The following is a 23,859-nucleotide window of genomic DNA, read 5'->3' on the forward strand; positions in this document are numbered from 1 at the left end:
AATAATTAGGATGAGGATAAAGAGGAAATGGGTAGAGAGTGTACTTGTGGTAGGCGTTGAAGTGTGATGGTACTGCATGTTCTTTTGAGCAGATAGCTGCTGTAGCACATTTAATTGGTTACCATGGTTTCCCTTCCTGCAAATTCTATTGTTGTGATACTGAGAATGAATTGAAATAAGGTTCTGCAGCATGATTTTTAAAAAAAGGTAATAATGTGAGCCATGATTATGAGTCATGTTTTCTCTATGTTTGGGGGTTTGGGCACATTGAAGATTATGTAGCACCAGAAAGAATTTTTCAGGTGAAATGAATGTCAAAAATTAGTAATCTTTATTTTAGTCAACCAATCGCATGTATTGTGCAAATTAGTACATACATTCTCAATCCCTCAATTATGAAATTTTGTTAAGAAACTAGCCACTAGCATTTTAAAAGGAGAACTTATTGGTAGGCTATTAGAGCATAATGCTGCAAATGAGCCTTTTAAGTTTCAGAGGATGACTGCTTTGGTAGCTGGATGCTGTTTATTTTCAGTGGGCTCTTCTGGGACACGTGTGTAGTGCTGTTCCAGAACACGTGTGGGATTACTTACACATGTAGAATTCAACATCTGCAAAAGGCTTCTTGGATTGAGAGATTAGAACTGCTGATCTGCATTCTACTGGAAAGCCATGTACATACTGAGACATGGGAGAACAACTGGGAAAAGAAAAATTGTTTAAAACTACTCTCTACACAATAATTATGAATTATGTTTTTCAAATGATGAATGTGTCACAATCTGATCCTAGTTTAACCTGCATCTACAGCTGATCTATAAGTAGTCAGAAGGAGTCCAGCAAAATAGTAGCTAACTGCATCTCTTCACTTTACCATGGTAACAGTGTTCTGACATCATTGTAGTTGGTAGGAAAATATTATAAAGACCACTTTAAAGACTGCACTTTGCATATCTTTCTGTGTAATTTTTTACCTGATTTGTAAATGAAGTGATTGGCAGCAGCAAGGGTCGAATTCAGTTTTTAGAATTTTTTTCTAAAATATTCATACATTATTCCTTGATTGCTAACTGAAAAAAATATTAAAAAAAAACAACAGGGAAAAAGATGGTGATAAATTCTGGAGCTTGTTTTTCTGCTTCAAGTAAAACAATTTGCCCTCTATTTAAATGATTTTCCATGTAAAATGTTTCTTTCGCTACATAAAATTTCAGACTAAATAATTTACTCTTAGTTTGTCAATAACATGAAAGGCTCAGCTATAAGTAAACAGCTGAGGTGTCTTGCTTGTCATTTACCTTATGTAAGTGCACTTGGGCACTACTGAAATGGCTTTACTTAAGTATTTAGAATAATAATAAATAGCTACTAACCTTAATGAGTAATTAATTGGCTACCTAGGTCCTCCCACAGACTAGAATGCTTTTTACCTTATGGTTCACGTCTTCTTGCTGTGTTCCTGTTCTCCTTCCCTCCTCTTCCCATCTGTTGTTGTTGTCAGCTCTGTTTTCTTTTGGCTGGAGTGTCTAATTTATCTTTGGCAATTCAGTTTACTGCAGTCTTTCTCCTGCTTGTGTTAAGTTCAGCAGTTCTCAGAGGAATACTCTGCTTCAGCATGTTGTGAACTTTTTGGGGAGAGCTTGTCCAGGAGATGCCTGTGCTCAGTGTACACAGCTCATGTTCATTTTGTGCCTGTCCTTGCCCTGGCTCTAGTTCCTGCTGTGAGCTGGTGAACAGCGGAGACTCTGGGCTCCTGTGAGGTGCCTTGGTGGAGCTCAGAAGGTCTGGGCTCACTTCTTGGCCTCATGTATGGCTTGGTCTTAGGCCATTAAGTTCTGCAGGCCTCCTTTCTCCATTAGAGATGTTTTCTCTTCTCTATTGTCTCCCAACTAATTCAGTACAAAAGTCTAGGATATCTTAAAAATGGCCTAGACAGACTGAAGGTTGTACCCCATCTCTCAGACTACCCCCATTCACAGCTCCTGAGCAGGAATCAGTGTTGGACTTTGCTGGTTTTATGCTGCATGATGTCTGCCTGGTTTAAAGCTTCTAGGCACAGCTGGAGTTGAAATAATACTTGAAAACATCAAATTGTAATTCAATCAGTTGATAATTAAATTGTGTGCAAATACACTGTGCTCTCCCCTCCTGTCAAACCATATATATCTCTTCTGTCTTCTGCAAGTTCTACTGGAGTGCCTCTTTTTCTCTACTGCTTTTAAAAAATGCTAGGTAGAAATCTGTCTTTAAGTTACTCCTTTTGATTGGCCTTTCTTTTGTATATTTTTGGAATACATTTTTAGAAATTTTTGTATTTGGAGAAACACCTTTATTCCTGTACTTCACCAGCTCTAGATACTGTGGTTGTTTTATAGACATGTTTTCAAGATAACACACAATAGCCTTAAAATGTTGTTTAATGTCATAATTGTTTTCATCAAAACATTTATCAATTATTCAAACACCAAAACAACTGTCAGTAATAAGTGTTACCTGGCCCAGTTTTCCTTTTCCTTCTCCCTCTTTTATACTTTGTGAAGCTCAGCTGAGATGACTATGGTTCCTCCTGATTTGATAGGTGCTAGAAAGAGAATCAAGCCAATTTTTTTTCTTTTTTATCTTGAGATGAATACATTAACTCAGTTTCAATAATAAATTGATATCTGCCCCATTTATTGCTGCACTTGCATGAAAGAAGAAATTGTATTCTGGAAAAACAGAAGATAATAGTAAAATAGGCTATTAATCTTCATTGATGAACTGTTAGTAGCCCCAAGAATTCTAACAATGCATGTTATGTATGCAAGAACCATTTCATTTTGTGTTATTGTGCTTGTTTATTGTTAAGGAATGCAGCTTTGAGAAGAAAACATTTAGAGAGTAGGATGAGTATATTGGTGAATCTCACTATTTGCAAGGAAGTGATGAGTGAGTACTAGAAGATTAGAAATAGAATACACTGAGAAAACAAGCTAAATGAATAGCAAATTCTGTAATACCTTTAAGTAACTTAAGTAAACCTGCATTGTAAGATTTGAATTAGCAGTGGCTTAAAGCAAATCAGATTTGACAAAATCTCTCTGGAACAGAAAGCTTACTATAGTTTTTTTTTTTAATCTAAGTGAATTTGGGTTTTCTTGAGACCCTGAATGACAGCCTGCCCTGCACCTTAGAAAATCCCCAAACAGACAGGAAAAACAGCAAAAACAATGTTGCTCCACTCTGCTCTCCAAAAACCCTTTCTGGACTTGCAAAGCTTTTTTTACAATAAGAATTTCTTGGGGTTTTCATTTGATGTCTTCCACTCTGGTTTCTTTGAGATACTGAATTCAAATATCCACACTGTTTTAGTAGGATAAATTAAGATCAAGTTTCTTTTAGTGTGAGAAAGTCTATAGAAGCAAAAGAGAAATACGACAGTCATTAATAACTTTTAAACTAAAAGAGGGTTGATTTAGAGTAGATATAAAAGAATTTTGAAGGGTGGTGAAGCACTGAAACAGGTTGCCCAGAGAAGCAGCAGATATTCCATCCCTGGAAAAATTCATTGGATGGGGCTCTGAGCATCCTGGTCTAGGTTAAGGTGTCACTGCTTATTGCAGGGGGACTGGACTGGACGACATTTAAAGGTTCATTTCCAACCATTCTTTATCTCTGTGAACTTAAGCCCTTGCTGGAAAAGCTGCTTTAAGTCAAAGAAAGATGAACATGTTTGAGCATTATGCTGTGGCCCTTTTCTCACCGTAGTACACAATTGCTGTGGAATTCCTCCTACATTTCTGGTGTTGTTCTATTTCAAAATATACCAGAAAAACAGTATCATATATGACCTAAAATTAAAATGTTTTACATAGAATAGAATTTGTATGCACATTTTGAAGTTTGCTAAGCAGACAGTGGTAGGGTTGATACCTTAATTTAGATGAATTGAAGCACAGTTCTATTTACAGTAATATGAAAGCTCTCTGTAACATAAAGTCACATGGTAGAATTAACTATTGAAGAACATTTCTTTAAAAATTTTGGTAAACATTATTTATGTAGTAGAAAACTGTGGAAGTTAGTAGCATTCCTGCTAATAACCTTTCCAGATTATCTTCATCTAGGCAACCTGGCATAGGTCTCCCAATACTGCTCTCACGTAAAGAGAAGATAGCAGGCTTTTAATATGTGTGTGTGGAGTTCAAATGTGTCTTAACCACTAACCACAGTGAGTCTATTTCCAGGAAGCATGGAACTTTCATCAGGTAGAAAAGGCAGTAAAACATTACCCAAAACATCTGTATTGATTCTGAGTCAATCATCAAATCAATCCCAGTAATTTATATAAGGTTAAATGGAATAAGGCATGCAAGCACAATACTAAGAAGAGGTAGTGCATCTGTTCAAACCAAACAGATTATTTTCAAATGCTTACCACTGATCAAGAACAGTAACATTTACCTGAAGTATTAAGTGGTCCTGCTGTATATTAATACCATACATAGTATTTTATCAGCTGTCATTTTTTCAAAATTTTAAAATGGTGAAAATCAGCTGTTAATTGTGAAATAATACATCGAAGCAAAGGAATTATTTTCTCATTTTGTTAGATTTATTTGTGAAATGGTCTGTTAAAGAGCCAAGGGCTGATAAGGCTTTTTCTCATTGTTTTCAGCAATTGTTGCCTACTGCTGATGCCCTAGAGCAGTTGGTTTGTCCCTGACAGTGCTTATGATCCACGGGAAGTGCCACTGCTCTGCTCCTCACTGCCTGCTGTTGGCACACTCTTTATGAAGTATTGCTTTTTGCCTTGGACAAGGAAGTTTGGGCAGTGATGTCTTCAGCCTCAGCTGAGAGAGGCTGCTGGCAAGCTGTTATCAGTGATATTATACAAGCTCTGAACTTTTTTGTTAGATCCAGGTTAGACAGAGGGAGTCAAAGGCTGTGTCTGCATTGGCAGGGGATAGACAGGTGTCACTACCAAGTCTAAGATCTGTTTTCTGTTTTGAAGGATACCACGCTTCTTCCATGCTGAACTCAAGTATCATGCATTCAGCATGGGTATTGCCAAGTTTTAGGGATAACTTTACAGTAAATTAATGTTCATCAAGCTACAGTCAGCTAGTCTATACTGCCCTTCCAAGTGGCTTGGGAAAACTTCTATAGTGACTGTACTCTGCCATCCTTCCCAGCCATATCAGCAAGGACTTTTTGTTTCCATTTGTATCAACCCCTAATACAGTTCATTTCCTTTTTACATATTGTGTTCTTGTAAAACACTGCTCAGGTTTTGAGAGCTATGTTATTTGTCAGGCACGTATTCTGGGAAGTTGGCAAGTTCTGCAGTTGCCTGGCCATCATCAGAAATGTTGTTGCCAGTGAATATTAAATAAAAAAAAATTAGCTGCTTTCAGGAGCTGGAGACCTTCAGGGATAATTGTGTAGAAGAGGTTTTGGCTGCATGCTAGGCTTGTCTTTCTTTGACAAGGAAATGGGCCAAAAGAGGGTCTGTGGAATAACTTGTTTTCACTGCCAAGGACACAGCATGATTAAGAGACATTCGTGATTGCAAGATTCCTGATATTCCTGTGGCTTTTTATGGAATGGCAAGACTCTAGTCCTAAGTGTTGGTTGAGAGGTTTCAGAACATAGAACTGAAATTCTGGCACCTAATTTTAAGAAAAACTTCTGCCTTCTGGCTGCAAAGCACATTAAGACTCTTTCACCAAGGGAAGATGGAGTCCAAGTGACCTTTAGGCTCAGACTTAAATTTTCCCATTCTGTGTATGAAATTGCTTGAAACTAAGGAGGACACAAATAGTCCTGAGGGATATTAATTTGTTATTTGGTTGCAGCTATGCACTCTAAACAATGCCTGGGTCTAGAAATTCTTCTCATCAAAAAATAGCCTGTGAAAGTGGTGAATAGCTACTGTACAATTCTGTATGTGGACTATAAAATTCATCTTCTCAGATGGTAAGAAAGTGTGTCTGTGCTCTCAGTCCTTCACTTCTTCCTTTTGTTTCTTTACTGAATGCTGCATACAGGTAGCTGGCTGATTCTGAGGCCTGTGTCTCTAATTCAACTTCTCAGTTCTTTATTATCCTTTATTACCAGCCACATTTGCTCTACCATTTAATAGATTTTCCCATGTTATCTACTCTGCCCCACTGGCAACCAAAGAAGCTAGACAGTGATAGCTTTTCAGACAACTTGGAATAGAAAAAGACTTTCATGTGTAGTCCTGCTGCTTGCAAGCAAATGCACAGCAATGAGACTGTTTGACATGTCAGAGGTCTAATTTTTTTTCTTGGAAAAACATCTAATGTTCCCCTGTATAAACCAAAAGAGAACATACTTTATCTGTGTCCCACTTTCTACTTATTAAACAAAAAACAGCTGGTACTGGTACTTGCCTTGAGGAGGAGAGCATTAGGAAGTTGAAATATCAAATCTTGGCTCTACTTAGTTGCCACGGTGATGTATAATTAACTAGGCTGCAGGAATGTTGCAGAAAGTAAACATAAAGAAATGGTCTTGCTAATGGAAAAATTTAAACCATAGCTGTAAGTAGACTGAAGACTGGAGATTAAATCTTTATTAATAGCTTTCAGTTGAACATGTATGTTTGTTTTTATATTGTAATTTGATAAAAATAGTGTCATTGTGTGGTCAGGAAAAAATTTAAATGAGCTTGAAATAAAACAGAATTCTAAGACACGTTATTGATAGTACAGTCTTTGTAAAACACTGGTGTTTCATTGGTTTGTGGGGATTTTGGGGGTTTAGCTCCTTGTTACTAGTAGGATTGTCTTTGAAAGCCAGTACCTTTCTCCACAACATATCCAATTAGAACAGAATAGAGAAAAAAAATTGATTTAGAACAAGTGGGAAATTACATAATGGCGAACCATTCATCTCTTGGAAACTCTATTCCTTATGGTATCTCTCACTGACACACTTCATGTGCAGCAGTCTGAACAGATCTACAGCATAGGGGCTGCTCAGTAAAACATACCTGGGGTAGGAGAGTGCACCTTCTGACCCTGTGGAAAGACAATATTTTAAGAAGTTCTGTTTGTTTTCTGCATTGGCCATCTGGTTCTTCAGAACCAGACAAGACTGGTTTTAAACTTTGAGAGATGTTGCTTAAAACCAAGACACTGTGTGTACTTAGTAATAGGCCTTGTGATAGTTTTCTGTGCCTTATCCTCTCTTGATAAAATTAGTGTAATACTTTTTCTTCTAGAAAACTAAGAGCAATAAGTGACCTCCAACTTGCTTAAAACTCTGTTTTAAGTAGTCAGAGCAGATGTTACTGATTGGAGCAGCAGTTCACCTGCATCTCATAATATAAGTAATTCTAATGTATATTGTTATTTAGGGCCATTATTCTTCACCTTCAAACTTACTTGGTTCTCCTGATGAATTGAGAACCATCAAGGTGCTTGTATGTGCTCAATGTGCATTATTCCCACTGACCTGAGCAGATGACAGTGAAGGTTGCTCACTTTGGCACTGCAAAGTGCTGAGCACTCTTGGCTCATGTGGATTTCTCTGACAGTCAGGGATGTATAAAGAGGACATCTCGTGGTCAAAGCTTGTTTGCCATACACCTTGTTGAGTATGAAGGTGCCCTGAAGTCTGAATACATCCACCCCTTCTGCTATAACTTAGGATATTAGCTTTCTGAATGGCTTGTATTCACCCAGAACTGCATCTTGTAATGAAATTAGCTGTGGGGAAAAAACTTAATTCTTTCTGTTATTTTGTAATTTCTCACATTTGATTCAATGAGCTTTTAGTTTGTGTGCATAAAAAATATGCATAGAAGTACCAGTTAATCTGCAGGAAAATGCCCACATAGTTCCTACACATTGTGTCCTCTTTCCTTACTGAGCAAGATGCAAATTCCATTTACATTTGAGTGTTATGTAGAAATAGCAGCTTCTGAAGTTGCAGTTACTGTCAGAATATTGATAGAGCGATGGGAAGGTTTGGCATTTTGATGTAGAACAGAAAGAAAAAAAAATACAGATTCTAGAACTGTATCTTTTTTGTCCATATTTGCAAGAATAATGCAATATTTCACCTGGGGCAAGGTCTAAAATTATGCTTTCCATCATTTGGCCCCGCTGAGAAGAGGAGCCACTTCAGCAGAGTATCATTATTTACTGTGTTCCTTAACATCTCCAATGAAGCATTTGATTGTAAGGTGAAACCAATCCATCCTTTCAGATTTAGTTCTTAGTATTTATTTGGCACTTATTTGGCTCATAGGGGAGCCCAGTACCCTTGCTGCTGTCTGACCAAGGAACAACACTGGAGTGAGCTGTGAAAGCAGCTTCTTGCCTCCATCTTCTCCTCAGGAAATGTTGCCAAGTGCAACACCAGTGTGTTTCCACATGTTTTGACTGCTTTGAGGCAGAAAATGGTTGCAGATTCTAAGTGCAGTTTTTAAAAATATGCTGCTGTTCAGGTAAATTCAGCATTCTTATGGTTGCCAAGAGCATGGATCCAAATGCTGTTCCATCCTGCTGCAGAATGGCTGCTGTTGGATTGCCTTCGTGTTATATATCCTGTATCTTACAAAGATTTGCTTGAAGCCTGGGACTCAACAAGCATAACACAGAAGGACTTTTGTACAAAGCTTGAAGAGTTAGTCCTGGGCCTTTGGCCAGGAATAAAAAATGCTTGCCCTTGTGCCATTTTGTCCTGTGCTGCTCCAGTTCTGGCAGCAGTTGTGCTTCAGTGTAGTTGTTGGCACTGGAGCTCAGCTGAACCTTGAATGGCCTCTTCCTGCAGGCAAGCAGGGGAGCAGAGGTCTGAGACAGCATCAAAACTCTGTATTGATCAGCTGTAATAGAGGACCCTATTATAAGAACTCTTCATATCAGAGCCAAGCAAATTGACTACAGTGATAAAGTGGAGAAGCACTAAAAAAAGCCATAAAGAGTGTGAAGTAATTTTTCAGTTTTTTCCATAGATAATGGAAAGGCTAAAAGCCTAAAGAACAAGCAGCTCCTTCAGGGACAGTAACTGTTTTGGCTATCTGCAGTTGTTGATCTCTCCTTCCTCTCTGTGTTAAGTAGTAGTTCCCCAGCTCAGCCAGACCAGACACAGAGTGTAGTCACAGCTTTAAGTGATAAAGTGTTTTTAATTGTTTGCAAAGGCTTGCTTACTCTTATTTATTCTGCTTACTGTTCTTTAAAAAAACCAACTTTCCCATTTCATTGAGGCAGATTTGGAAGTCAAACCAGAAACTTCAGACTCTACTACGATGGAAAACACTTTGTTGGGGAGAAACGTTTTGAGTCCATCCATGACCTGGTGACAGATGGATTGATTACTCTTTATATTGAAACGAAGGCAGCTGAATACATTTCCAAGATGACAATTAATCCAATTTATGAACACATAGGATATACAACCTTAAACAGAGAGCCAGCACACAAAAAGCATATGCCAGCCCTGAGAGATGAACATGATGGCAAAGAGTCGACAGGAGAGGATGAGGTAGCAGAAAAGAGGGTAAGCATTGTTAACCCACACTTTTTTTTCTGTTAGACTTTTTGTTTTGTACTTTTAACCTTTCCCCTCTACTATAAGTACTAAAGGTCTCTGTAGCTAATTAGTCTACGTAGTTATTTCCAGTGTTACATTAGCAGTAATATTTAAATTGCTTATAGAGTTTTGTAATGGTAATTTTTATATATTGCAAATTTTCATTATTGGGAGGTTAGTTATTTGTCATTGTGATTCTTCAGGTGTTTTTATAGTTATCTATGTTGCCATGAAGCCACTGCTTTATTTCAAATGAGCAAGCAATACTTATTCTTAAAATTGTTTACAGTATATAAGATAATTGCATTTTTTTTCTTAATATATTCAGTTTTCCCCAAACCAATGCATTCCATAATCTATTATATGCAGTCTGCATATAATGACAGTAAAATTGTCCACATTATAAATAAGACTGTTCATTAAGTTGATAAAATGTTAAAACATTTCACTTGGCTAAGTTCAGCCTGTCAGAAGTTGACAGAGCTATTTTTGGCCTCACCTAGACTTACAAAGAGGGATTGCTCTCTTCAGAGAGTTGCAGTATCAGCTAAGAAGTAATTGCATCCTCGATTATAAAATAAAAACTAGGAAGAAAGAAATCTTAGAACCAGTGAACATAAAAATATTAAAGGGGGCTGGGAAATGTACTGGGCAGACAAAGCATCTGCCTGAAATTTCATTTGTGTTTCAGAGACTAAACATAAAAGGAAACCATAATGTAAGTTCCATTGTGTTAAATGAAATACTTTATTGATAATCTGACAAATGGAAGTCTTTTTTTAAGTTATTTTTACATGCCTGTAGGTGTTAATGCATTTATAATAATCTGATGTGTTTCCCTATTTTACAAACTTCAGAATTATATACATTAGGACTATCTAATATGCTTATAGTGCATAGAAGAAATGCTAACCTTAGTTGGGATATTTTGTCTCTCCAATCAGAAATATGTGATTTTAGTTTTTGTGGATGTGGAGGAAAGGTCTGACTGACAAGTTCTAACATATGTGACTATTACAGTGAAACTAAGCTCCACACAGAGTCCACAGAGAGAGAAGCTCATAGCTTTGGTCCTTCAAATCCTCCTTCAGCAGAATCTGTCATTCTGCACTGAATTTGCTGAGAGATGAAGCACCCAACTTAACTTAAAGTATGAATCTTCACTGTTATCAGATGGTTTTGACAAAAGAAATACTGCTGGGATATTAAAGCTAGCTGGCCACATTTAATATCCAATTTCTTGCCTGTTAGGTACCAGTAGTAGAGGGGTGAATTATCACTTAGAGTTCCTGACAGCCACTGCTTCCAGCATGCTGTTTCAAAAGGATTTTTTTTTTTGCATATTATCATAGACAGTTTATTATAATGCAAAACCTGAGTAAAAATCTTTTCTAAGTCTTCTGGAAGTTACCACTTTGGGTTTCTTTGGTAGAATCAGCTCTTCCTGCATTTAGAAACTTTCCAGGGACAGCAGAACTCTGTTCTGTTACATTCTTTAGATTGATGAAACTGTGTTCATAGCAAAGGGATTTCAATAATTAGTATTGAAGAATGCTGCTTTTTTCTATGGGTTACATTGTGTTATGTCACTCACCAACAAGGTACACATACTGTTTTGAAACACTTCATTAAGTAACTCAAGGACTATTGAATATTTCTCAAAGACTGAAATTTTATGTGAAAAACCTTTAGACAGGTTAGACATGTAATCTCAGCATCCCACCCTCTTCATCTGGAACTTACAAGTGACTAAAGAGGCTTCAACAGTTCAACAGTTAGTGGTGTTTTCAGTCCTGAAGCCCTGGTTTTAATATTCCTCTATTTTGTCTTGGAATTGTACTGATGTGAACACACTGAGGCACACAGACATCACAGGATAATTGAATGTGGAAATTTCAATTTACTTTTTGAGTCATTGTCCAGTTGGGATTGCTATCTGTAGCTGCATGGGGACAGTACTGTGTGATCTTTCTCAGCATGGAGTGGCACAGAGGTGACATCTTGGCTGTGTTTGCTGCTCTCAGGGTTTTGGTGGGAAGATGGCACAGATTTTCCTGCATGCCATTTCACCCAGCAAATCTCCAAGGAGAATAAAATGTTCAGCCCCATGACCAACACCTGATCTCACTAGCAACCTCAGAATTTTGAACAAGAAGCCATTTATAAATAGATCAAGTAGTTTTTCTTTCTTTTTTGTGGTAGGGGTAGCAAGTTGATTTCTGTTATCCAGTATGAAGAGAATATCATTGAATTAACCAAAGAAAATTGTTCAGAGTTCCAACACGAAAAAAACATTGTCTGATGATCCAAGCAGCAAGATCTGTGGGCCCATTAGCCCCATGGTGAGGATAAAAATTTCCTCAGTGTGTACAGCATTTGGCAATTAATGCATCTTTATCAGTTTTGTAATGCAGTCACACAGCTTCTCCCTGCACTGCATGTTTCTTCCTCTGTAAAGAGAGAAAGAAGCCTGGGTCTTTAATATGATCATCCTGAGCCAAAATATGTTCCCAGATTTGCAGACTCTGAGGCTGTTCAGATGCAAATCTAAATTTTGTGCCTGTGACTGTTGCCCAATCTTGTGTGGGTGGTGTATGGAATATAAGTCCTTCAGAAGGAAAGAAGAGACACAAAAACACAGAGCCTGTGAAACAGCTGGTGGGAATGGAGTCTCACTTTCTGCCATGGAAACTGGGCAGCTAGAGAATACACCCCAAGCTTGAGAATGAAATATTAAAGGGCACTCACCCAGTCTTCAGTTTGGAGTGGGGCAGTAGCAGGAAATGCTGCATTTTGTGTTAGATGCCTCCCAGCAGGCACTAGTAATACTTTATTTGTTCCTTGCTCTTTTCTGTAATTAATGTATGGTAGAAGAATTCAGTATGTGTTGGGTGACACTTTTCATTTGCAATATATTAAAAACGAGCCCTAACAAAGGGGAAAGATTTAAAGACTGTAAGAGATGAAAAGTCAAAACTTATGCAATCATTAGATAAGGACTGTAAGACACAAATTGCAATACTCCTGAGTTGTGCAGGAGACCATATTGTGGCATGATTTAAGATGCAATTTTTAATGGGAAAGGCATGAGAATATAATCCACTGCACAGCATGTGCTTCACTGATTATGAGAAAGGATATGATTGCATATCATATACAAGTATACATTAAAAGTTAAAATTCCTGGTTAATGATTTAGTGCTTTTCATAACCTATGAAGGAATTACTAAATTGTCGAGAGATAACTAGAGGAGGAGAGACTGAAAATAGGAGAGTGCTTGTCCTGCCTGAATGTCCCAAACAGAATGTTTAGCTGCTTAGCTAAAAAGGTGATGCTGGTTCCCAAAACAGTCTGCAAATTCAAACTCACTTGTGGGGTCATGTGGTCTGTAAGAGAGGGCTAAGAATGATTTAAAAGAGGGTTTCCCATGTGAATTCAATCTGTATGTCCTAGTGTGGAAGTGGAATATCATAAGATTTAGTATTCCTCCTGTGCCTTGAATACTGGTGGGTCTCTGGACTTTCTCCATTCTCAAAGACAGTTATGGCCTTAGAGCAGATGACTTGATTGAGTTAAACACCTTATAAAAATGCTAGTTCTTAGAAATTAGTAAATATCTAGAAACATATATCAAAGTCCTTATTTAAAGCCCTGCAAAATATTTTATTTCATTTTGACTTGTTCTTGATTTCTTTATAATGCGTGTAATGTGTAAGAAGTTGTATGAGTGATTGATTCAAGATTTAATAATGTTATGAAAAAATGAAATTATTAGTTGTGAGTTATCCTGTCTTTCAAAATGAAATGCTGGGGTAAATGTTAGGATAGCAACTGAATCACATCTATTCATGTTTACTTCAGTGATATGTGCTATTTTTTCAAGAAACTTCAATGGCTGCAAATAATTTAATTTCTAGACTGTACTACATTCTGTTCAATTCCTATAGATGGAAAGAGAAGGTTTATGGCAGCAGTCACCCAACAAAAGCAATTTTCTTTTCCTATTTTCAATTACCTTAGTTGATGATACCATTTTTTCCTCAATAGAGAAGAAGGCTGATTTTCTGCAGCTCTGTGCAAGAAGATCTGAAAATGTAAATCTGTATAATTGTAGTAGGAAACATGCTTTTACACCTGCCTCCAAAGATAATCCAGATCACAATGTTAGCATGATCTGTGTACATTTCTAATAAATTCATAACAGACTCCACATACAAAATCAAGGGTGGTACTTTCAAGTGTTTGCAGAAGGACCAATCTTACTTTCCAGCCTTAAACTGGCACTTATATTTTCATTAATGACACTACTACTTTTCTACTTTTGCTCTCAGTCAAATTTGTTAGTAAGATCTGCTTAAACCTTTCCTTCACCAGGGCTTATTTTATCTTCAGTGACAGCACATGAGAAGCTGTAGCTGAGGAAGCTGCAGAGCTGTCACAGCAGTACAGGCACCCTTATTGAAGTCTGTGCTAGAGGAAGACAGCTTTGAATGACACTGTTTGGTACCCAGCAATCCCAATTCTAGAACTGATAGGGGCTGAAAAAAATACCTGGTCTTAATAATCAGGGAGCAAAGTGTGCTTTGAGAGCTGAAGCAGTCTTCATGCTGGAAGTTGTTTGAAATATTTCCATTTACTTGAATTAACTTAAAAGATGGGTGTGTAATGTACACAACATCTAAACAAGGGTAATGGTGAAAGCATAATGTTTTTAGAAGTGCAACTAATGAATGTTTACCTTAAAGTAGATTTAAAGATGCAGGATAGTGCACTGAAGAATCCCATGGGTTAACTTGAGGAGATTGTCAACTCTTTTCTCACAAATGTTCCTTTCCAGTCCCTGCGCGGGTGTCCATGACAATCACTCTGTAACTTTAATGTAGTTTATAAATAAAACATAACTCTGCGGAAGGCAGAAACTTCTATTTATTTCTTCTGGGTTTAGCCCATCTTTCAGCAGAGACTTCAAAGCACAGACAATTTTGTCAATTCCAAGAAAGTTCTTAGCAGGAGAAAGACGAGCCTACTTTTTAGGTAGCTGCTCCAGCACAGCAGCAACATGGTGCTCAGAGGAGATTGCCCCATTCTTCCTCATCTTTCCTTCCTGTGCATTAGCATTTATGTTGGTGGGGAACCACTGACATGTATGGTATTATATATGGCATGTACAGTCCAAACGAAGACTGCAAATGGTTATGATGCATTTTTTACAAACATATATGGTTTTAACTTAACCCTGTGTTTATTAATACCCATAAAAGGAGAGTTAGGTGCAGGTGTTGCCCAGTGTGCAGATATCAGCACAAAGAAAATTCTTTCCTCCAAACTGCAGAGTGCTTTTTCTACTTATAATCACCAGGAGTAACCCAAGCCCTTATTTGTGTTCATTATGGCAGCAAAATTGATTCACTAACAAAGCCCTTATAAACTGATTTTCTTTAAAGATTCAGAGCTTCCATAGTAAGCATGCACTTTACTAATTTAAACCCACACAGTCACACACGGAATATCTAGTTTACTCTTATCAGGATCTCATGCTTATAAAAGATAAATTAGAAAGCAAAACTTGTTTTTTAAGGATCTTTAACTGGACCTCCAGTATTAAACACTGTCCCATAGTTCTCCAGTTTCTCGCACAGTTAGTTCTCTCTCTTCCTCTCTTGGTGCCAGCTCTGGTTTGTGCTCAGTTAATTCCTGCAGGTTGCAAGTGGCCTCCTGGCTGATTCCAGTGAGCCCTACAGGACTTGCCTGCCTGCCTCAGTGTGTGTGTCTGCACCTCCAGAGCACATTAATGTACTGCTTTCACCACAGTGTGGGGGATTAACATGAGGAAAAGCTGTGCTCGTGTTGGCAGCCCAATTGCATGTTGCTGCTCCAGCTTTACAAGGGTCAGAACAGACAGTGAGAGTGCCTTAGCCCAGCCTGTTTTAAGCAGACTGCACCTCCTGTTGCTAAGCTACTCTTGTAGAGCTGTTCCCTGTGTTCTGAAGGTAAACACAGCTGAGGATCAGCATCCTGCCTCAGCCTTTTGCTATGGGGACAAGTCACTGCTTGCTGAGGTGACCTTTCAAGTTACTTTCTGCTTTTTCAGCTAAGTGTGGCTCTTTTATGATCTGATATGTGAGATGTGTACACAAAGATACAGTCTTCAGAAAGTTTGGTGTCAAATTATACTGAGACAGGCAGCTCCCATGTGAAATGGAGTGGGGCTGGTCTTTCAGACTCACACATCAGAACCTTAGCAAAAGTGTGGTGAGTAATTACCCTCAGCATATGCCCTGTGCCTGATTGAGCCTTTGTAAGATGAATAGTGTGCAGAACTGTTAAAAAGTCTGCAAAGCAGTACAGTTGCTGTGCAATTAATTCTCTGTATAATGCTTGTGTTGTTGCTGAAAAAATGAAACCATTAGCAGTGAACAAACTGTTACTCTTTTTTATGTTTCTCAGTATTGTGAGGTCAGTCAGTGTGAAGTCCTCACTTAGTTCTTTTCAGGGTCTCTAATGCTTGGTAGTTTGGATCTGGCTATGTTTTTAATGCTCTTCAAAAAGTACTGTACAGCCCTAGCCTCTTGTACATGTACTGGCCAAAATTTCCTCCTTTTGTAACTGGGATAGGCTGGTACAAGAAGACACAGGGAGGGAGGACTCTCCCTTTGCTCCTGAAGAGCCAAAGGGGATAGAAAGCTTTCTTTGGGCACTCTTCAGGGTGACAAGTTTTCCTACCCTAGTGGACCTTAGTAGTTGGGACATAGAAATGCAGAGGTCCAACTCAACTCCAGAAGAGCAATGGAGAGGTGTCACGACTTCAGCCCTAGCACGCTGTAGGAGTCTGCTGCTGGCCTTCCCAATGGGCCTTATACCTGAGGCTTCCAAAAAGGCCACCTAAAGGTACTGTGGGGAAGCCACATAGACACATATAAGTAAATTGCAATCTTCTTTCCCCCTATTTTTAAACAACCCCTGTAGTGCCCCTTGACCTTTTATGCCTTCTCACAACTGAATAATCCATGCAGTGGCCACTGAAGGGAAAAGGTGGGTCTCTCTCAGAGCAGCCTCTAAAGCAGGTGTGTGGTTCTGATTTATTGCTTGTGCAAAGAGCTTTCTGCATGGTGAGGGACTGCAGTGGGTTGCTGGCTGGCAGCTCCCTCATTTGTTGTTCTCATTCCTTAGCTGTGTGAGTTTGGGGTCTTTTTTTTTAGCTCCTCCTTCCATCTGGCATCTCCTAATTATTTTCTATTACTAATTGCTTCTACAGGAAACAGACTGGACTGTTGAATTAAGAGCCCTATAAAAGGATAATTTCGTTATTTACAGGTTTCTTACCTCACTTAAACTTTATAATGTGAGATTGTATAGCTGGTGATAATCACCTTGGGCTACAATTGTGTCCAATCTCATAAACTGGGCAGGGTCAGGTCTGGTCACTTGTAGAATGTGAGAGGCTCAAGGAGAAGCTGAGGCAGTGCAGCTGGTAGCACCTTTGATTGTGAACTAATATCTGGAATATCTTGCATTTTATACCTTCTGCAGCTCTATGTAGCCAGTTCAAATCTGTGCTAGGAGTCTGACTAGCAAGAATTTTCTCCTGTGATCTCTCTCTTTATTCAGACAAACTCTTTCTTACCTTACTCTTTGTTCTGTGTGTGTCTAGATGGGAGTGGGGAAAGTATTTTACATTGGTCACAGTTTACATGCATCCAAGTACAAATACATATTCTTTTGGCTTGTGTACAGAGATGGAAAGGATGTGGAGCTGTGGTGATCTGATGTGTCACCCTCATCCAGTTGGAGAATGCCCTGATAGGCAGGCACATCTGCTCCACTAATAATTGCCCATTCATAAGTAGTTACCAAATGCTTAAGACCCATGGTGAGTGAAATACTTGCTTTAGAGGTGGTAGCAGAAAGTAGTTAGGTATGCCTAAAACAAGTATTAGACTGTGAAAGAAAAGAAGAACATTTTTCCTGTGAGTTGTGCCACAGAATCTGATCTGTTCTGGTCCTTGTTTCTTTCTTTTTAATCTTTCACAAGAAAAAAGATATTTTCATCTAAAGCTTCTCTAATTTTAGTCTCTAGCTGAGTGTTTTCTGACTGAACAAAGTAAGGAGAGCAGTTTTATTACTAAGCTCAACAAACTACTTGCTCCTATTATTTCAAACCTGTCACACTTGTCATCAGCAAAGACAGCAACTCTTGACAGTTTAGCAAAGTCTTCCTTTGATCATTAACTTTTAGAATGTTAAATTTTTCCATATTTAACCTTTCTTCTGCATGGCATCAGCAGTTAGCAACAGCGTTGCTTCTGGCATTTAGTGTTCCTACAGTCCTAATATTTCAGTAAGGTAAGAACCACCACACTGAAAAATCTGGTTCTCAGTTTTTAGTTGTTGCTCTAATCTTCATCATGTTAGTATTGATATTCCTCAATTTCAACTTCCATACAGTTTCGAAAATAAGTAAAGGATTATGTGTTTCTAATAGTGAAGTTCATATTATAATGCACATCGATTATATTGCTGTGTAGTGGGGATTATTATTGCATTTTCTTAGAGCTTAAGCAGTTAGAAATAAGTTGCCCAAGGAACCTTAGAGCTAGTATCACAAAGTATAATGTCTTCTATTAAGCCTTAGTCATATGTATATGTGATTTAATAATTTTTTTAATGTTTTCCAATTTGTGAATTAGATTAGTAGCAGAGGCAAGCAGCTTTTACCTTTTCTGAGAGGAGATAGAAGGAATTCTATGAAAATATGAAAAGGCTCTGTTCCCAATTTCCATTTTGCATGTAATGGTGAAACATTTTAAAAGCTCTATGCTTTATATCATGCATCAAATAGTTTATTGGTAGAAGATTTCTGGTGATTTTACATTGCTGGAGAAGACTTGAAGCCATTTCCCAGTTAATGTGATAGTGAATTACATTTGCATTCAGGCATTTCAGTGAATTGGATGATGATTAGAGTAGCAGTATGTTTAATGCAAATGCACAAAAATTGCAGAAAGTATCCTGTGTTATGTTTCACAGAATTTGGAGTGCTCAGTCTCCTAAGGGACAGTTTCTCATTCCCTGCAGCTTCCATCCAAATCCTTGCTAGCACTGGTCACAGCTGGTGCCTGGGAGCTTCCATCACCTCTGCCACACTGCACTTCTCAAGACAGACTCACTGCTCAGCAAGCTGATCCTGCTGAGAGCTTACTGGACATTTTTTTATGGGCCTGATGGGTTAATTCTCTTGGGCTGTTTTTATTATTGAAAATGCACACAACTTCAGTGTTGGAAATCTTACAAGCAGTGTCACTTTTAAAGTGCTAGTTGATGGTGGCAGTACAAATGAAAAATTGCCCTGTAAGGTAAGATGAAAAGCATGCTAAGAAAGAAGTTGTGCTGGTTTAACATTTTGATCATTTCCACTGAATTTCAGGAATGCAAATATACCCTAAACTTAGTCTTTTAATTTTGATGTGACCTGTGCACAAAATAAAAGCTGTTGGTCAAAGACCACACACATTTGAAATCCCAGGTGTAGACACAGACCTGGGACTAGTGTATTTCAACTGAAAATGGACATCAACCAAACATTATATTGTAAGAAACCACAGACATGCTGGGGGGGAAAAACAAAAACCCCTGGAGTCTCTCCTGTGTAACAGGGGTTGTATGATCTGTCCCCATGCCAGTGCTTCTCCCTTGAAAGGGAGATATTCTGTAAATAATATCTAAATATTCTGTATAGCCAAGATTTATGATGGGGAGTTACATTGCCAGCCCCATCATTCAAAATCATTCCATTTTCAAATCAAGTGGTTATTTAATTTTGTTTCAAATATGCTGTGTTTGACCATTTGAGATGATTATTTCTTGAGTGCCTGTCTCAAGATTTTTTAATAGTCATAGCTTTCTGTAGGGAAATAGGATGTTTACTGCCCTTATAGGAAAAATTTTCCTGACAGAAGCATTTTAAAATGTTAATTAGGAAACTTAGAGGGAATAAATAGGAAAGATAAACCATATGTGGAAAGGGAGAGAGGAAAACATTGGAACACTGGTCAACAGAAGTGAAATGAGCCTTTTCTGAGAATCAATCAGGGATTAGAAGTCTATGGGTAAAAATTAATGGATAATTTGTTAATAATTGATAATGTGACTTTGGGACAGACTAATTCTGCTGCCAATTCCACTCTGGTTTCATTGATTGCAGGATTCAAAGCAGTCTTGATTTAAATAGAGATTTATGCAAGAAAGTGGGAGTCCACATGAGACTCATTTGAGGGGTTATCAGCCCATGTGATTCTCCAAGTGTGCCTAATTACACTGTATAAAATGAACAGACCCACTGGTGCAGCTATACCCATGGACACACATAACAAATATACATATACAAAACTGGTAATCAGGGTCCCTGAGGGTTGGTGAGCACTGGGGGTTACCCCATTGTTTAGTTTTTCTGCAGTGAGGTAGTCCATAAGCAAGTTTTCACCATTATAAATTTTGCAAGCAATTTGAATATAAGCCATTTGACAGCCTCTGGTATTCCTTCAGGTTCAACACTGTTTTCACCTTGACTCATGGGTTCAAATCAAACAGTAATTCAGGAAGGATTAGGAGACTTAGTCTTATTTATGCTAAATAAGTATGATTATGGACTGAAAGTATGATTAAGAAAGAAACTGTGACAGCACATGTACCATAGCAACACAGCTTATTCAGGAAGAAGTGGATGGATTTGAAATAGAGGCTGTGCCAAAGGAGCAGGTGTAGTCTGAAATACAAAGAGTGTTTAGAAATTAATGAGCTGCAGTTTTCAATTATAACATACATTGAATTAGTCTAAATTGAATTACCATGTAGAACAAAAAAAGGCTAATATTAGATGCATTAGACTGCCAGTCAAGGCTAATGTGACGTGAGTATTATACATCAGGTAAGAAAATATTGATGAGATAAAAAAAGAAATTTCCATACCTTTTACCCATGTTAAACCAGTAGCCAGAACTCCTATTCCACAAAGAAAAAATTAAAAAACACCTAATAAATATATGATTAGAAAGACCTTGTGGATTACACAATTTTCATTATCCCTAAGTGTATACATTTTCAGTTACAAAAAGATAACAGGGGTTGATTATAGAAACTGCTTTTATCTATAAGATTCTTAAATGGATATGATGAAGGAAATATAACATTTCTTTCCTCATCAAGGGATATGGTTAAACTTCTCTTTTATTTTTATCTTTCCTTTTATTTGAGGAAATCCTTATAACAGTATGGGTCAGATGAGGAATAAAACCACCAGTCCCTTGTGGTTTCAATCAATTAGACTTAACAGCCTGTTTCCTCTTACAATACTTTAATTTAGTGTATCAGTAATAAAGAGCATTTGCCAAAAGAGGAGCATTCATGCAGCTGCCAATTTGCATTACATTTTAACTGCTATCACTCCTATAGAGCACATGGCATTTATAAATTGCTTTTAAGCTCTTTTTGGAGTACAGCCTGCCTTGACATGTCATGAGTCAAGAGGCTTTTGCTGGAGTGCCCCTTCACTGCAATGAATGTCAGTCGAGCCTGGGTCACAGCAGCACAGCTCTCTGCAGACCTGCAGGGAGGCACATCCCAGACAAAGGGATGGGAAGAAAATGCAATGTTCTCAGCTGAAATAGGAAATGCTGACTCCATGAGAGCAAGATGGAGAAGCTGCTGGGGAACAGTCTCTGTTGCTAACCAGAGTGAGGGTTGCTCCCCTAGGTAGAACTCCCTTTTTCATCAGCTCCTCTTCCTAGAGGCCTTGTAGCTGCAAGACAGATCTCTCTAGCTCTGGTTTAGCAATGTGTTATGGTGTAATAATTAACTTAACCTATGTGAATAGTCCTCCCAGTCTCTCTGCTCCTGCCTTGCCCAGGGAGAGGAGTACCTGACCAAGGCATATGCTTTAACTCACTATTCAGCATAGCACCTCTATGGCCCAAGCTACTGACAGGAGGGGAGGAAGATGTGATGGACCAAAACCAAAGCTATGAAAGATGGAGAGTAGATGGGAAGGACAGAAAACAAAATTTTAAAGGACAGTCTTTGTCTGGAGGATTTACTGGAGACAAATTCCAGTGTTTAATGATGCTTCTCTACTTTTTCACAAATTGTTTTGAATGGTTTGTCTGGCAAATAGTGATGCTGCCAGGCCCCAGAGGCAGGGATATTGTACCTTCTCTCCTCTACGAGTTCATGGTCTCCTTCTGTACTTTTCCAGATTTGGTTAGGGTTGGCCTCCTTTTAATGCAGTTTGTTTTCAGGCAGAAGAATGGGATTGGGATAAGGAGCTATGACAAAGCAAGGAAACAGTTTGAGGCTGGAAACTTATTTCCTCATTGCAGTCAGAGTTAGGAGCTCATTTCTTTGCTTTTTGGGTAGCTTTTATCATGGTGTTTGGTTGGCATCTCCTGCCTCAGTATCACACAGCTTGGTGGCAACTCTCTTTTTGTCAAGCAGTCGCATCCTGCCTCGTGCAAGCAGGCTGGTGGTCTCTGTCTTTAGGGAAAGGGCTGGAGCAGTGAGTTATTTTAACAGAGGCAGCTGGGGCCACGGGGACATCTTGCACTGGTGTCTGCAGGGAAGAGCTCTGTGGCTCCTGCTTGTCCTGGCTTCAGGGCAGGACTGCACTTCTTCATCCACAATACTACTCTGTGAGAAGTGTTATCACTATTTATGCTGCATAAAGGAACTTGTAGCTATAGCTCATAAAACCCAGTGAGCACCATTGCTGATTGCACGTGCCCACATACACCCCTGTAGTGGGATTTGTACCTATGGAGTGTGGAGGAAACCCCTGGAATTACCTGTAGATGGTGGGCCAGTTGCTGACCTCCCTAAAAGCTAAGTCACTTGATATTAGCAAAGTCCTCCAGAACCAGATCAAAAGCAGAACTTCTTCCTGAAGGTACTGAGAAATTTTTATTTTATTTTTGCCATGTCTAGATCCATAGTTATATACCAAAATTCATCCCCCCCAGGAAAAGAATGGGCTGTATTTGCCTCTGAAAAGAGCCTTGCTTTTGTGCCACTAAAAGTAAATATTCATTGGTTTTGCCTTGCCAGTAACTGAAAGAGAGGAATAGTCACATGGGTGGTTTTGGTGGTGCACGGTTTGGAATTGTCATTCCAAAGACCCATTTCAGGAGCTGCCAGGAGCAAATCTACAACCTGTCAGCCACTAGGAGCAAAGTAAACCCAGATCCCAGTCAGCTGCAGTGACCAGTAGGTTTTAGGGGTAAAGCTACAGACAAACTTTTCTGTTGGCTTCTCTTAGTTCTCCCTGCATTTTTTTGTGAGTATGCTCTGCATGATAAGCACACCACTGGGAATATACAGTCTTTCCAAATAATGCCAATACACTTTAATTGTATTGCACAGTACAGTACTGAAGGAACTCACTTTTGGTGCAGTAATTTCTAGCAGCAATATCAGGCAACATTTTTTACATAATTTAAACCTTAGATTTGATTTTTTATTTTTTTATTTTATTTTATTTGATAGCCTTACTTTAAGTCAAGCCAACATTTTGGCTGAATTTGTTTAAATAAATTTTCAATTAAACACTTTAAAACCTTCTGTTAAAACTCTAGATATAAAAATATTCATTACCAGATATGGAAATCATATGAGCTTTTATCAAAAATATAAATAGCCATTTCTTTAGATTTTGTCATAACTATTTCACTGGAGGGGGTGGGGAAGGTCTGATTTAATTAGAAGTTAGTGCATTTTGAAAATTTTGCTATAAAAACCAGAACTTTTCTCAGGAGTAAGATTTCATCATTTAACCATGACTTAAACCCAACTCCCCTGTGGGTAACTGAAAGCAGGGCTCTGTGTTGCCTGAGGATTCCATTCTGCTTGAGCACTGTGGGAGCCTGAAGGTGTCCATGTGCCAGGTAAATGGGGCTGTGTTGGAATGGCAGCAAGAGAAATTCCTGGTGGCTGAGACTGTGTGATGGTCCTTCCACCTACCTTCTGAGATGTAGCATTCTTACCCTCTGCTCACACCAGGTGGACATAGGCTAGGCCTGGTATTAGCATTCTACAAGTGCAAAAAATTCACTGAGAGCAGATTATCACCACTTTTATTTAAAAAGTAAAATTTTGGGCTCCTCGTTCCCCTTCAGAACAATCCTATGAAAGAGATGACTGGGAAAGTTATATTTAGCTTGGAACAAACTTTCACTAAGAGCAGCATTGAAGAAATTTGGCTCAGTTTCACAATCTGACTGATTAGCTTTTGAAAATCATGTACTGAGGCCATAAAATATCCTCATAAA

The 23,859-nt window shown here is 38.4% G+C and overlaps 1 protein-coding gene across 3 annotated transcripts in view; it reads left to right on the forward strand.

Moving 5' to 3' along the window:
* The window catches only part of CHN1 (chimerin 1), an 89,617-nt gene that overhangs the window by 34,728 nt on the left and 31,030 nt on the right, over positions 1-23,859 (forward strand). For all 3 annotated transcript variants that reach the window (XM_079310353.1, XM_079310355.1, XM_079310354.1), the window contains one exon: positions 9,225-9,513. In XM_079310353.1, the coding sequence (XP_079166479.1) occupies positions 9,225-9,513 (289 nt within the window). The remainder of the gene's footprint in view (positions 1-9,224; positions 9,514-23,859) is intronic.

Source organism: Erithacus rubecula (assembly GCF_903797595.1).
Source record: "Erithacus rubecula genome assembly, chromosome: 8".
Taxonomy (NCBI): Eukaryota; Metazoa; Chordata; class Aves; order Passeriformes; family Muscicapidae; genus Erithacus; species Erithacus rubecula.